General features: G+C 37.1%; 1 protein-coding gene across 5 annotated transcripts in view; it reads left to right on the top strand.

Annotated features, from left to right (window-relative positions):
• Nucleotides 1–16577, top strand: part of SORCS2 (sortilin related VPS10 domain containing receptor 2) — a 530132-nt gene that overhangs the window by 422869 nt on the left and 90686 nt on the right. For all 5 annotated transcript variants that reach the window (XM_079307025.1, XM_079307023.1, XM_079307024.1 and 2 more), the window contains exons 6-8: nucleotides 8797–8861; nucleotides 11201–11319; nucleotides 14542–14631. In XM_079307025.1, the coding sequence (XP_079163151.1) occupies nucleotides 8797–8861; nucleotides 11201–11319; nucleotides 14542–14631 (274 nt within the window). The remainder of the gene's footprint in view (nucleotides 1–8796; nucleotides 8862–11200; nucleotides 11320–14541; nucleotides 14632–16577) is intronic.

Genomic DNA, 16577 nt, shown 5'->3' with positions numbered 1-16577 from the left:
TGTGGTTTGCTGGGGGTAGTGCCAGTATTGCAATAGATATCTGATCTGTGACCCTCTCAGTTGTACACCCACTTGTTTCACTTTTATGTTGAAATAAATACTCATCGTGGCCATACTTGGTGTAAAACAAAGCACCAAACAAACTTGTAACTTGTGGTTACAAAGCCCATGGAGGTGTTATGGTACCTGCAGATACACTGGTCACTGCCCAGAGCAGAATTTGGTGAGTCCAAGGGCGTGGTGGCTCCTGTGCTGCTGCAGGGGAGAGGTTGTGATGGACATGGACATGAACAAGGACAGTTCAAACGCTGTCTGAAAGGGCTGGCAGCACAAGACATAACCTGCCCTGCTGCCCTTGCAGGTCTTGTTAGCCCTGGGCACAGCACACGAGCATTTTCACACTTCCAAGTGCCTCATTTTCAGTGCAACCTACTTACTGTCCATAATTTTAGAGCAGTAGCCTGTGGTTGTAGAACATTCATCTGATTTATTCCAGTTTGCCTCAACTTTATCTGTTGAAAGAGTTGAGCAGACACTTCCTGCTTACCTTCTCCTGCAAAGTACAGTTTTGAACAGCTAATTGAACAGTTTATTTCTGCACAGCAGGTGGAGTTTCATAGGCCATACACTTTGCAGGTCTTTTAAGTACCCTGTGGAAAGGCATAATTGTTTTTAAGTAGCACTGTGTGTCAGAAATGTCATGTCTGCCTTATAACCAGTTGTTCTTCCTTAGCAAGATACAGGAGATGTAAATCATGAGGGCATGTGGTTAGCTGTCTTTAATATAAGTACATTAAAATGCATGAAGTCTGAAAGCACCAAGTCACTAACAGGTAAGAAATAAGAGTGACAGCCTCTCTCTGACAGTGTTTATAGGAGTTTTTTCTCATCTGACAGCACACTTAAATTATGAAAAATACACAAAACCACTGAAATGTGTGTCAGTTTTCCTCCAGCCCAAATAACCTGTCACTGTTTTCTGTATGTAAGGAGTAAAGTCAACAAGGGCATGTTTAATATTGTCTGTATTTTGCTGTATTTCAAAATCCTTATGTTTCCTTATATAATTTGATAGGAATAACTCCAAAGTAGTACTTCAAAGTCATGGTTGTTCATAAATGTCACATTGCTCACAAATAAGAATTATAAGGTTGAAGAGTCTGTACATTCATAACTGGTAGAAATGTTTTCTAGGGGGTTGTTTTCCTCTTTTCTATATATAGACTGGAGTGATTTCTCTCAAAAACTGTATCAGCCAGCAAGAGAAAGGGTTTGGAAGCAGATGTTTAGTGCATCACTACCAAATAATCCTTCTCATAAACTTACATAAAGATATATATTTTGCTTCTATGTCACATGGAAATTTGCAATATATAAAGAGTGAGCTGTGAGTGGAAAGTTGGACATGATGGCTTTCCAGTGGGAGTTTGTCTGTCATGTGAGGCTTTCTAGTATTTTATGGCCTTTATCACCCAAATTATCTGAGTGCTAGATATCAAGAAAACAAATGTTTGTGTCTTTTTCAACAGATATAGGAATTGGGCTTTGTAATGGTTTGACTGTAAGGACACCGAGTTTAGTGTTGTTTTCCTGTCATTGTACATCTGATGTGTTAAAAACATTGTGTCAAACTAATTATACATCTCCTGATAAATGAGGGCATGTCTCTTGCTGATCATGGCTGGTTGTGCCAAGAACATTTCACTGGGCAGATCTTTAGCAGATGTTTCCTCTTTGATTTCAATTTGAGCTTTGCCACTGAGGTTAATAATATAGCCTAAGATTTTTATTTTAGTCTGGTAACTACAAATATTATCAGTCATAATATTTTCCTGTGCTTTGTAAAACACAATTTTTTCTGTGCCTCCAGAAACAGCCAGATCTTCATGCATTTCATGAAAAAGCTTTTTTGTTGTTGTTTGTTTTGCTCAATGAAAATCTAAATACAATTAATTTAATGGAATGTGTTATGTATTTGTATTAAGGGAAGGTCAGTAGAGATTGAGTATTTTAAATATTTATGTTCAGATATGTATTATAGATTTATAAGTAATATTAATATCATCTTCTAGGGTTTATTTGCTTTCCAAGTGTTCTTATATTTTTAGATTTTATGTGTGGAATTCTATCTTTCATGATAGTGGGACAAATGAAAATATTATTGGCAAGAGTGGAAAGTGTATGTATCTTTAATTTAGATGCACAGAGTATTTTCTTTCTTCTGGGATACAGTGTGATCTTTTCTTACACCATCCTAGATGATTTTCCTATTTGTTTCATTTATTATTTTGTAAAAGAAAGCTGACTAAGCCTTCATAAGAGTTTGTCTTCTCCAGAGAGCTGGTTGATGCCCCAGTGCCAAAATTTAAAGTTAGTGGTTGATGGCATTGCCTACATGTCTGTCAGTGTTTAAGTGATATTTGGCCAATGCCATCAAGTACTTGCTTTAAATTTTGGTCAGTGATAAATAGGTCAGGGAATGGGACTGGAGAATTGTTGTTGGTGCCTTCCAGCTGAAATTATTTATTTTACTCTATTCTGAAACCAAAAGAGCTATAAAGCAAAAGTATGAAAGGCAGATTTGAAACTAACTAAAAAATAACACTGAAATTAAAGAAAACTGTGTCAACATATAGAAGATAAATATTTTATTTCTGTATAAATACTAATTAGCTTTGGGGGTTTTTTTAAATTTTGAGCAACTTCTTTTCCTGCAAAATTAAGAAACTTTGCTTGCTGTGACCAGTTTTACTTCTGCCTACAAACTGCATTTGCCCCAGTGTGCTGATTTCTGCTTAAGAGATGTTATAGCACCCATCCTTTATAAGTGCTTTTTTCAGTTCTTGTCACATTTGTAGCATGGAATGCAAAGATATGAGCCAAACATCAAACACCCACCCATTACATGGTATATAACGGCTTTTGTGTATGAAGCCCATTTTAAAATAAGTGCTGTATTATGTAGTAATCCGTGATAGGAAGAAAGAGTAGAAGAGTTTGGGATTCCTCTTAGGTTTGCTGCTATTCTTCTCAATCCCCAAGGCTTTTGCAGCATTGAGAAATCCTTTTGATTTCTCAAAATAGGTCTTAGTAATACATTAGAAAAGAATAGATTGTGAATCAGCTGTCTACACCAGCATAAATATACCCTGGGACAGTAAGAAATGAATTGGTAATTACCAGAGAATTAGGCCCAACACATTTCTTTTGTGACTATCTAGAGCCTTAGGAATTCTTTATCCTTGACTCACTCAGATATTTGGATTCTATGCTATGGGTGTCTGTTGCTCTTATTTTTAGCTGCAGGTTTCCATTTTCTTGAGAGGTAAGAACATAAAAATAAAAAATGGTGAGTTTATTTTGATGAAGTAGTTGTTCTCAGGGGACAAAGTTCTGGTCTCATCATGAAATTCTATGCAGATACTCAGTCACTGCTGTACCCATTTATGTCAAATGAAGTGGGTGGCTGGCTATTCAAGTGTCAGGTGAAAGAGAAGATTTCAGCCATGTTATGTCCTGAAGGAGAGAAATGCAAAGAGGATTTCCCTGAGCCTTTGTCATTGAATTTTTCACTTGTGTGTAAAGCCAAGAATCTGTATGGGCAGTTATGTTTGACTTAATCACTTGAAAAAGGTTTTGTTTCTATTTCTGTGTGATGATGTGTGTGGCTGGTTTATGTGGCAAGGTTTGGTAGCAGGAGCATTCAGGGCTTCTGTGGGATGAGACCAGGAGCTGCCCTCATGTCAGCCAGAGCCAGCTCCAACCAGCTCCAAGGAAAACCCTCTACTGGCCAAACTGAGCCTGTGAGTGATGCTGGTGGTGCCTCTGGGATAACAGATTAAAGGAAGGATTAAAGGGTGCAACAGATATGAGAGGAACAGCCCTGCAGACACCGAGGTCAGTGCAGGAGGAGAGGGAAGAGTGCTCCAGGTGCCACAGCAGAGACACCTCTGCAGCCCCAGTGCAGCCCATGGTGAGGCATTGTCCTACTCTGATATTCATCTGCAATAAATTAAATTACTCTTCCCCACGTCTGTTTCACCTGTAACAGGAATTCATGAGTGACCTCCTTGTCTTTATCTCCACTCTTGAGCTTTTCATTAAATTTTCTCCTATCCTGCTAAGATGGAGCACTGAGAGAATAGTTTGACTTGTGGCCAGCCAAGGTGAACCCAAGGCAGGGACAAACCACTGCAGCTCTTCTGTTTGGACAAACATGGCAGGAAAACCATTTTTGTTTAAAAAAATTCAGGCATAGGGAGTGAACAAGTAACAGCAGCCGTTGGCTGTGTAAGGCATGGCTGAATCATTAAAGGTGTGTCTTTTGAAGTGGATGTGAAGGCAGCAAGGCCTGAAACACAAATCAGTCATAAGCAAATGTATTTTAGGTTGTATGAATCAAATCATAATTTTTCCTGAGTAACCAGTTTGCCAAGAGTCAGTGCCATTTTATGCTAGTCAGTGAAAGCATTTGCATGCTTTTGACCTGCTTTCTAAGCACGGCAGTGCCCTAGAAATCAGTCAGTATAAATGGGGAACGTTACTTTTTGGATAAACTTTATATTCTGAAATTGTGAGAGGGGCAGATTGAGGAACCCTGCAAGTTTTCAGATGGCCTTTGATTGGAGGCTCCTGCACATCAGCAAGCATGTTTGTCTTGATTTGGTTTTGTTTTCAGATGTCCTGTTGGAATTTGTCTCTTGATTAATATTCACCCAAATGAACTGCATCAAATGTTTAACAATAAAGGGATCCACTGGAGGTAGGGAAGACATATGTCCAGAGCAGACTGTACTTGATTAGTGTTTGCAGACAATTGCTCCCCTACAAAATGACCCTGGACTACTGGAAACAAAGGGTATCCTGCTTGAAGTAAAATTGAATCATAATTATCATAGAAGAGACTGATGCTTATGATTCACATTTTGAGATGTGTACTGTTACATGTCACTGGTAATTAATTGAATCATGTATTCATTATAATAATAATGAATATTGCATATCTGTGAAATTTCAGGTGAGTATTGGTGTTTTCCTAATGGTGCTCTGAACTAGAGGAAGAAAATATTGGCACATTTAGGGAAAAAGACCTCAATAAAAGAAAAATTTTAATTAAAAAAATTCCAAAGGTCTCCCATAAAACTTAACAGAAAATCCTAAATTCTTAGAATTTAAGTATTTTTATTTAAAACTACAAGATATCTAATGGTTGTATCATGAAATATACATTTATGCACATACTAAGACAATTCCAAAGGGCTTTTCAATCACCTCCATTGCACCATTTTCATGCTGATGTAATGCTGTTAGCTCAGTAAAATTACCTGGTAAAGCACTAATGCAAAAATTATGAAGAATTAGGTCATACAAGAGCTAATCTTTTGGGAGAATTTCTATAAAGTGTAAAAACTCATATGCATAAGAAAGCTAATCCCTAAAAAAAAAAAAAAAAAAAAAAAAAAAAAAAAATTGAAATTTACATTCTGCAGAACTATTTTTCCCAAGTGGCTCAACAGGGTGTCAGACAAGCACAAGGGAGATAATGGGAGCTTGTGTTCATAGGAAAGGGAAGAAGGCTGCTTGTATTTACACCACCCTGCAGTCAAGTTGAGCTATTTTAATTCTGAAGTGTTGCAACCACCCTGTTATGTGCTCTGAAGTGTTGCTATGTTGCACTTGCTTTAGCCTGCATGGTACACTTGGTCAAGAAATATTTCTTTTTCTAGAGGAAGACGTGTCTGATCTGAAAGTTATTCTGAATTTCATCGGAAAACTCGTGGTTGAATGTAAAACATTAAAAAGTCAACCAAAAAGCCCTGAATTTACCTAAGTAAAACTACTAATCAAACAAATGGTCCCAGACTGCTGAAGTGTGAACATTGTAATTGCAAAGTACTCTGAGAAGAATGGGGGAATTTTAATCAAACAAAAAAACAACCACTACTGAAATTGAGAAAAACAGGGAGTTCCTATGAAAGTGCTTGTTCTATTTGGAGGGGAAAAAAATTAAAATTTATTCTGAAATGTCAACCAAAAAGGGAGAAGCTGACTGATTATTCGGGTCCATTGCATCTGTGCTTTATAAGACAGAAGGGGTTCTGTCCTAAAGCCAGCTGGGGAACAAGAAACTGTCCTTGTGGATGGATGTGTGGACACAATGCTCACACTGGTGCAATGCACTTGTGTTGTGGTAGTAGTAAGTTTGTGATGGAAATGCAAAAAAAATCCCAATAACTGTCTTGCATTTCTCCCTCAATATGAAAAATATGCAAGTGAGCTTTCCTTTTCAGAGGACCACATAGTGTTTGTGCTCCTGTACCACCCTGTTTACCTGTTATTTTCAGAAGCTGGGCAGAGGGCCCTGCTCTGTGTTTAGCCTGCAGAGCCTCACACGACTTTTCCTCTGGCTCATCGTTTAGGCACAAGTGAAATAACAGTATTATCTTTTAAGTACTGTTGGCAGAGGAGTCCACTGAAATGAGATTAGTTTATTCTTCAGGGATATAGCTTCAAATTCTCTATATTAGTTATACTCTCTTCTGGAGATTTTCTTAGCAGCTGTAAGAGATTTGGTCTTCTTTTCAATGAAAGAAGAAAGGACTATTCCTAAGTGTTTGTAAAACTGGGTAAAGGGACTTTGGGGTTCAGAAACTCTTCTCTGTAGCTGACATTCAAAAATAGACTTTGAGGATGTAACATCTGCATTGATTGAATAGTGTCTGCTGCTAGAGTTCATCAGGACAATTAGAGTATTGAAAAACACAAATAAAATTTTTAAAATATTCTGCTTAATTTATAATTAATAAATAATTATAACTAATAAAAGTCTAAAGAAGACAAGTAGTCTGAATAGGAAAGTTTCATTCTGCAGTTTCATTCAAACAGATCAGTTACATCTTCTTTCACTGAAAAATTACACTGGAAACAAGATTAGAGTCTACATGTGTCAGCTGCCACTGTTGGGAGGAGCATGATAGAAGTGAGATCATTGTAATTCTGAGCTGTTGAAATAAAGATGAGAAGGTAAAGATATTGACAAATACCTCAAACTGTGCTTATGAAATCATGTGTGATAAATTATAGATACAAGAAGTAATTTCAGAAGTACCCAAAAACTTTCTTTGCATTATTGATGCTTATTCACATGTCAGGCTTAGAAAATACAACCCTAAAGTTTCTTTCAGCTGCCTGAGGTCCAATACTAAAAGTAAAATATTCAGCAAACATTTTCTTCCTTCAAATTGCTGACTACAGAGTTAAAACAGGTTTGATTTTGTATTGTGGCTATCTAGAAACATAGATAACAGCATGCACAGCACAAAAGTTCACAGTTCCCTTCCCCCTGCTCAAATATATATTCTCATCAGACCTCAGTGAGTCTAAAATCTTCTCTAACCTAATGTATTGCCTCCAAAATGCTAAAATACTTTATGCTTGAGATTCTTAATAAATACAAGATTTTTCCATGCATTTGCTAAAAGAAAAAAAAAATTAAATTAATCCTACTATAAGTTTCTCTGACATCCTATGGCTTGGAGGGGGCTCATCCCTTCCCCTCCCTTTCCTATTTTGGACTGATCATTTATCTTATTAGGGAAAAACAGCATATGTGATTATTTCTGGTTGTTATGCAGCAGTGGAAATCATCCAGTTTCTTCCCCCTGGCCTGTGTTCCTGAGGAGCCACCAATTACTGAGTCTGAGTTTTAACCATTCCTCATAAATCACTGCTACTAAAATCATTAAACAATGATGCAATTTCAGTCCAAAGTATAGCTTTATTGCATTTGATTGTTAATAATTGTATCAAAATGATCATTTTCTCATAAGTATCTTAATGGACCTTTTTAATATCTGCATCCAGCTGCACTTTATCACTCAATGTATCTCCTTTGTGTGTCTTCAGCTCACATTTTCTGACTCCATGGACCTTTGCCCTGGCAGTGAAGGGCCTTGAGGAAAGTGATGTGGGAGTGGGGCCAGATTCTGCTTCACGTTGTGACAGCACAAGTGCCAGCTCAAAGCTTTCTCTGCAGAATCTGCCTGACTAATGACAATGGAAGGGCCAGAAAAAAGCACAGCTGGGGCTGCCATTCCCAGGCTGGGATAGAAGCCCTGAGGGCAGAAAACTCATCTTTTGGCTGAGCATATTTAACATGAGAGATATTGGGAGAAATTCATCCTGTATTCCCATTACATCTTTAGAGAGTAAACTGTACCTTGATCAACTCTGACCTCTCAGGATATTTTTCTCAACATTATTATTCACTTTCTTTGTAAAAGCAGAATGTACTCGTTTCTTGAATATGCTAACCAAAGATTTATCAATTTGTTATGGAAACCGTGTGTCAAGTTTAAGATATTTCTAATAAGAAAGGAATCTCTTTTTTTTTAGCATTAAATCTGCCTTGTAGTCTGAAATGTTAAACATAATTGCAAAAAGATGCTGTAGTACTTGCCAGTGCATGTGAGTGTCTGCATATCCCTGTGTGTATACACAATTTATGATTATGAAGGGGTTTATTTCTAATTTCATGCATATTTCTATTATTTTTTCAATTTATTCTATTTGTATGCGTTTTTTAGTAGAAGAGATTCTAAAGAAATTTAAGAAAAACATAATGTAGAGAAAAATAATTTCCTTATAGATGTTAGTAATAGGAAATTATAAATGTTTTTTTTTTTATTCCCAGCCAGAATTCCAATACTGGTTAATATGAAATCCTCTCTTTACTCCCAGCCACATAACTGCTATTCTGTCACTGGCTCAACATAACTTGATTTTATTATGTTTCAGGGCTGTTGCTGGAGTTGATGGGGACCTTGATTTAGTTCATATGGAAATCCAGGACCCCAGTGGAGGTATGCAAATGAAAATGTTGTCAGTTGATACCCTAGTATACAGCAATTTCTTTTTGGTTTAGAGGTACTTTTTGGATTGTTTTTAAAACTAGTCAGAAGTGTGCAAGTCAGATTCTTTCTCTGTTTATTTGTAGTCAGCAAAACTGTCCTGTTATATAAAAATACAGTGCAATTTAAAATCCACTTGTTTTTTCACTTTAAGAGGAATTGACATCAAGATGCTATGCTCTGTTAATAATGTCCATTAATAGTGCAATTTATCCTGGCATTTAACATTGAACAGTTTTTCCTGATTTGCAAATAAAACTGGCAATGCAGTGTTAGTGCTGGGTAAGTGTCTGTTAATGTGAATCATTGCCTGTGTCAGGTCCAATGCACCAATCACCCTCTCAGAATTTCCTCATGTTACAGTATCCAGTATACTTTGAAACTTCAAAAGGAAAATAAATGGAAAAGCAGATTAGTAGTCAGAATGTGCTTAAAGAGTCACCATGATTCCAAAAGCTTGTATAGTTTCTTGTTACCAATCATACTCCTGAAAGATAATTTAATTCCTTGGATCAGATGATCTAAGTTCCTGTGCAGTCTTAAAAGTGAGTAATAAAGAATGCACAGTTTGACTTGCCCTCTTCCCATAGCTTTTCTTCATTTCAGCCCTATTAAAAAAATCAAAGTTACTGTGTTAAAAGCTGGATGAAAAAAAGTCTAAATCTTTTAGCACTGAGATTTATGAGACATGGTGACAGCTCCATCAGCTGCTTTCTTTAGTGATAATGTAAGATGATTCTTCAGGACCTGAATGCAAATGGGTTTTTGTTGGTGATGGATTTTATGTGTTTTTTTTTTAAATTTGGTTAGTTTTGGTTTAGGGTGGCTTTTCTGGAGGGGAGTGTGGTTGGTTATTGGGTTTTTTTGTTTGTTTAGTTGGGTGTTTTGGTTTTGTTTGTTTGTTTGGGGGATTTTTTTTTTTGTTATGGTGTGAGTTTTTGGCATTTTTGTGGGTTTTTTTTAAATTTTATTTTATTTTTAATATTTAACTGAAACAGCAGAGAAAGAAAAGCTCTCATGAAATGACTTTATGCAATTATTGTGAATAAAAGCATAGCCATTGATTTTAGTGGAAAGAGCATCTTTGCACTGTCCATATGACAAAGAACTGTAATTTTTGTGTTTTGCACTGTGAACACCTGCAAGACTTTAGATGGTCCATTGCTGCACCACACTCCTTGTGGTGATGATTTGGACATAAGCAGGGGAACTTGGATTGACTCTAACTTAAACAGATCCAGATTTTAAAACAAATAATTGCATCCAGTGTACTGGTTTGTCCTTCTCTAATAAAAAGTCATTAAATGTGGGATGCATTTCCCCTCACACTGCAAAAGTAGTGAAGGACATGGGGGTACATTATTTGCTCTCTCACTCTGTATTTGAATCGTGGGAAGCCTTTGTGATCTGGGCACAAGATTGTGTAAATAACATTTTCCTCACTGTGCTTGGGCAAGTCACTCAACTACTTTGTGCTCAGAAGCTTGTGACAAAGGTTGAGCTGTACAAGAGCTTAGGGAAAGTCTTTAAGAATCCCAGGGAAGGTCTTTAAGTCACAGCTGGTGTAAGATAGTGATTGTTGGCTCTGCTCTCTCTGATAAGAGCAGATTGTATCAAAGATGCAGTGGTGCTGTTCTAAGAACTCAGGGAGAGAAGATAGTCCTTGCTAACTGGAGAGGAAGAGAAAGGCCATAGCCTCCTCTGATTATAAATCAGTCTGGGCTTTTTCAGCAAGGTATTAACTCTGAATATAGAAATCCTGCCCCAGCAGACCAGCTCCAGTAGTGTGCTAATAGTGTGTCTGAACATTCTTACAGACCTTTGAAAATAGACTTTAAAATTCTGCACGCTGTCTATTAAACGGAGCCTGATTCTTTTCTCATTCATCACAATTTTATACTGGGCTTGATCTATTGATTTCAGTTATGTTGTGTCAGGCTGCCATTTCTCCAAGTGAATAATTCAGCTCTGTGCATAGGTAAGTGAGAAAAGAGGGTCCTTCTATTATCCCCGCCCATGAATGGCTCATTCATCTAACCCCTAATCTCTCTGGACCAGCAAAATTTGGATAATAACAGGCTGCCTCCAGGGAATGATCTGAACTGTAAGCAGTTAATATATTCTCAGTATGCTGGAGATTGAAAAAGTCTTACATGAGAGTTTAATATAATAATTCTACAACTAACTCACCCGGCAAAGGCAGCCTTTTCCCTACATGAATAGCATTTAATATTGCTTGCTTCTTTTTCCCCTGATAGCCCTGTCATATGTTTCTGTCTCTCTTCCCTCAGGTTATCGCTACATCACTTGCCAGATTCAAAATTGTTCTGATAAGACAATGACAGTCCCATTTGCTGGCAGCACTGATCGGGATTCCCTGACTGTGCAGGATGACTACATATTTCTTCAGGTACTGCCATTTTTGGGAGAGACAGCTTGTTTCCAAATTCCAAATAAAGTTCTAAACAGTGCAGCAACACTGTAAGGAGCAGGGAGGAAGTAATGAATGATGATTTATGATTTTTTTCCATGGAAAAAAACATTCCTTTATTAGTCCAAACAAAAAGGAAATTTAAAAAATAGGCATCTTTAGTTTGTGCAACCTGTTCCCTTTAACTATATGAAAATTTTCAAGTGGATTATGTTACTTTTCATAAATACTCTTGTGTGTTAGGTGAAATGCAAACCTTGTGTTCCTATGGTTACAAACCCTTCTAGATCCTTTCCAGGACAAAATACAAAAATGTTCCCTGGCAAAAGTGTCCAAGGACAACCACTGACACAGTAATTACACAATTTCTCCTCTGAAGAGGTGTTGCCTGGAAAGAATTGCTAACATGCTTAGGAAGCAAAAGGGTCAAATGGCCATAGCTGGGCAGCTTGGAGCAAGTTTGCATGGAATCATAGAATGATTTAGTTTGGAAAAGACCCTTAAAATCGAGTCCAGCCATGAACCTAACACTGCCAAGTCTGTCACTGAACCATGTCCCCAAGTGCCACGTCTGCAACTCATGGTGGTCCAAATTACACGGGGGTTGTTTAATTCCCAAACTACAAGACCTGCCTGCAGAAATATGGGCTGGAACTTTGTCAGCCATATGGCACCAGTACAGCTCAGGCACACTTTTAAGTATTGTTTTATGTGCTTGGCACTGGTTGGGGTTTGAATATATCAGAGCTGCAAACTTCTCAAGGAGCAGTTATGTCCTCTTTGTTTTATTAGATTTTACTAGGGAAGTTGCTTGTGCTTTCCTATCATTTTTCCATTACTTTGATGAGATTTGTTTGCTGCAAGGCTTATCTATTTATTGACTTTTGCAGGAAAGCTATTTCATGGCAATGGATACTCCTCCCCAACAGCACCTCAGATTGGCTCCTTTCCAACTCTTCCCCATTGAGTTTGTTTCTTCCACAAGAACCTGTAAATTAATAGGCTCACAAAGGATCTGTTCTCCTCTTGTTTGGCATAGTGGTTTTAAGGACCCACATGGCTTAGAAGAATTAGTACTAAAAAAAAGCCAAACAAAAAGCCCAATCAATCAACCAAAAAAAAAAAAACAAAAAAACAACAACAACAAAAAAAAACCAACAAAAAACCCAAAAAACCACACACCAACCAAAATAAAAAACAAAGCAAGCAAACAAACACAACAGCAACAACAAAAAAAACCAACCCAAAACAAAAAAGAACCAAAAAACCCCAAAATCCAAAACTAAAACTAAAACCCAAAACTAAAACGCAAACAATGGCATTGGGAAAGAACTTTTAGACTAAAGTAGGCATTTTTCAGATCAGATCTGGCCCTCATGGCATGCATTTTGCTCAAGGCTGTTATTATCTGTGGTTCCCCCCAGGCACAGTCTAAAATCCATTTAATGGTGTGTAGATGCTGAGAACTGCTTCTCACCATGCAAACCTCCAGACTGCTGTGCTCAGCAAACACTGGCTGCTTCCTCATCAAACATTTTGCTTTGCTGGATGTTGTGTGCCACTGCATCCTGAGCTGTTACTCTCTTTCATGACAGACATGAGCAGATACAAAATGGAAATGCAAGGTGGAAATATAAGTAATAGACAGTTGCTACTCAATAATGCCTTTGGTAATTTGGTCTCTGTAGATCTGAGACATGTCAGTGCCAGCAGATGAGATGTTCCTGTGTTCCACATGAAGGGGAAACATCTCTAGTCTTTTTATTTTGGACTTCTCTGCAGTAAACTACAATGTGTAATGCATATCTTATTGCTAAATTGTTTTGCACTTAGCCATGTCTGTATTACTGGAGGATAGAAGGTGACTCTGGGATCCTGTAGTCACATCTGAAGCACAGCCACCCCAGAGGTGTGAGGCAGGACAGCATTTACCTGTTCCAGTGAAACCTTTCCAGTGAAACCACACAGCAGCAGCACATCTGAGAAACAGCATACTTTAGAAATCATGTAGAAATTATTTTATCACTACATTAAAGTACAGACCAGAGACTCCTCATGATATGACAGCAATGCCTTTCAGAAAGAGGACAGGACAGAATCCTCTGTGCAAAAAGAGAGGAGAGTTTGAGATTGTCTCCCTGCTCCTGGCATTGTTGATATTCCCTGAGCTGTGCAGATGTGAGTCAGAGTGCTGCAGGTCTGCACTGCTAATCCCAGCCCAAGTCTATTTTGTAGATTTTTGCCATCTTGGAGGAAGATTTCAGCCACATTTCTTAGTATATCTATATCCACAAAGATCAGAAACTTTCTAAGACTCATTTTTTTCCCAGTTTGCACTGACAGTCAGTTTCTGAGGTGATTTTAGTAGGAGGATTAAAGTTTAAATGCTGTTCTTAAACACTGACCAGCCTTTAATACCAGTGAGGCTTGATATGACTAGGTGTTTCAACTCCAATTTTTCTCTGCCTTGCATCATCTCCAGTCATTTAAAATGAATGATCTTACAACATGCATTTAAAAAAGGCTGTGAACAGATGGGTAAGACTGCCATTTAGCACTAGTTAAACTAATGATGAGGTTTTTGGTTTGATCCATCATCATTTAACAAATCACATTCCTAAAGGCATCGCATTCTTTATACCACAAAAAATGTGTGCATTATTAAATACTTTGTTACCTTTAAAATATTCAGGCAGGTGGACTTGCTTTCATGCATCAACTTTATTTTTACCAATCTAAAGCTAGTTTTCATTTTTTAGGATAGGCTGTCTTTCAAAGCAGGTTTCCTCTTTAGACACAAAAATTTAGGAGAAAAATAGTGGGATTGGGTAGGATCTAAAATTAATTTCCCAAGTCAAAGAAAGAAGTTGAGTGTCAATGTGAAAAAAAAGTGAAATATTACTAAAGGCTAACTTTTATTTACTAATATGTTCTGGTGATGCTCAAAAGTTTAGTTGGAATTATGCCAATTTATATATCAGTATGTTGGTGTTACATTTCTGATTAGAAAATCCAGAGATGTTGCAAGTTGACTATTTTCAGTGATGTTTATTTGGAATATTCCTTTTGGTACTTTGGAACTTTTCATTAAAAGTAATGACTACATATTTCAGCTACAGGTTAAAAGCAAAAGAGTCTTCCATCTCAGGTTCTTTAAATTTACCATAAGCTGTCACAGAGTTCTGTTTCTCCTTTGTGTAGACAACATCAGCAAATCGGACCAAGTATTACGTGTCTTACCGTCGGAATAGCTTTGTGCAGATGAAGTTGCCAAAATATGCATTGCCAAAAGTAAGTGTGCATGTTTTTTGGTTTTTTTTGCATTTGTCATCCTCTCTTTCTACCTAAACTAGTTTTGTTCTGCTCTTTTTCAAACCTCATGATTCTGAGTTCACAATTTCTCCTTGTAAGAATTTTTGAATCTTTATTTTTATTTTGGGTACTGCTTTTATTTTTATTCCATTAATGTGATGCTCATTTACTCATAGTAGAGGGGAATAATGTACAACAGCTGATTTGCCATCAGTTACTGCAACAGTTTTTGAGCTTTGCTTCCATGAGGCAGTCTATACACCCAAAGGCAATGGAATAATATAGAGCAAGTATTCTTTCAAGAATCAATTAGATTTTAATTCCACATGTTGTTTTCTGGTGTAAGCATGAATACTAATATAAGAGAATTTTGCTCCTTGGTGGTGCTCTATTTCATTAAAAAATCCCAGTGTGGACTTTGATTGCTCAATGAAATTGCAAGACTTGCTAAGAGGTTCCTTCAGTCTTCCTAGTGATATTTTCCCAGTCATAGGGTTTCTGTATTTCCACAGTAAATCAGCAATTAAGCACAGAAATTTAAATATCTAACTGATGCAGTTTTTTGTTCTGCACACAGTGTATTTCCTAACTTTACAGTTAGAAGGTTTCTGCAGTCCTGAAGAAAAATAATTTGGAAGTTTGAAGGACCCAGCTGAATAAAACCCTCAGTAACCAGCTCTGGCCTTACTGTTCACCCTGCTCCCAGCAGGAGGGATCTGAGGTCTCATGAGGTTCCTGTTTTTTGATGTGATCCTCTGTGATTCACTTAGCAGACAACTTGTTTTCTTTGCATGCCTTGAATTTCACTAGTTTAATTCATTGTTCATCTAATGAAGGACACTAGAGTGCAATTTATTTCCTTTTGCTCTTATTATTATAAAGCAAGCATGCTAATATCAGGTTTTTTTATCTTAGATTTTTTTTTAAATGTGAGTATAAATGTGGTCTGAAGACTTCTCATTTTAAATGTTGAACATATTACCAGAATCTCAGATCAAATCCTCAGGTATTAGTTGAACAGGAATCTGAAACTTGGATATGCTTTCAGTAGCACTACAAAAATATCTATCTATCTGTCTATCTATCTATCTATCATCTATCTATCTATCTATCTATCTATCTATCTATCTATCTATCTATCTATCATCTGTCTACATCCATCTATCTATCTATCTGTCTATCTATCTATCTATTCTATCTATTCTATTTATTCTATCTATTCTATCTATTCTATCTATTCTATCTAATCTGTCTGTCTATCTCTCTCCATCTCTCTGTTTTGTCAAGAAATGTACAGTCAAATATAGGTATATAGACCAAGCTTCCACAAAATTATTTCTGTGGTTTTCAGGCCTTCAAGGCAGCCTTTATGCTTTCTTGGGGGAAATTGTAGTCAGGAAAACAGCAGTAGAATATCTAGTTTTTGAATGTTAAAATATGCCAAACATGTACTCCTCAAGGGACTGCAATCCATTGGACCCTGCTCTGGGACACAAATAAACAATTAAGGAGCAAGGCAGGGAAGCAGAGTGTAAACAAGGAGCTTCTGACACATTCATAAAGTGTCAGTCACAATTCCCTGGTATTTCTGTCATATGGAGTCTGGATTGTTTGAAATAGTGCTGCATGCTCAATTCTTTGCCTTGGAAAATATGGCTTTGGTTAATTTTCCTTTTTTTTTCCTTGCTAAGTGGATTACCCCAGGCCTGAATGAATAAATAAATTAGAAGTTAATTGTTTCATTTTGGATGGAGTCTATCTAGGAGCAGGTTGACTGTGTCATTTTGAAAGGGATGTTTTTGTGCTCCTCATAGTTCAGGCAATACCCAACAAGAGGAATGAAGTAAATATTATCTCTTCAGCATTTTGACAATGCTTCTAGAATTTTCTTTGGTATCTGCACAAAACAGAGTTGAAAATTTCAG

Source organism: Erithacus rubecula (assembly GCF_903797595.1).
Source record: "Erithacus rubecula genome assembly, chromosome: 5".
NCBI classification, from domain to species: Eukaryota; Metazoa; Chordata; class Aves; order Passeriformes; family Muscicapidae; genus Erithacus; species Erithacus rubecula.
This window is presented reverse-complemented; position numbering and strand designations above follow the sequence as displayed.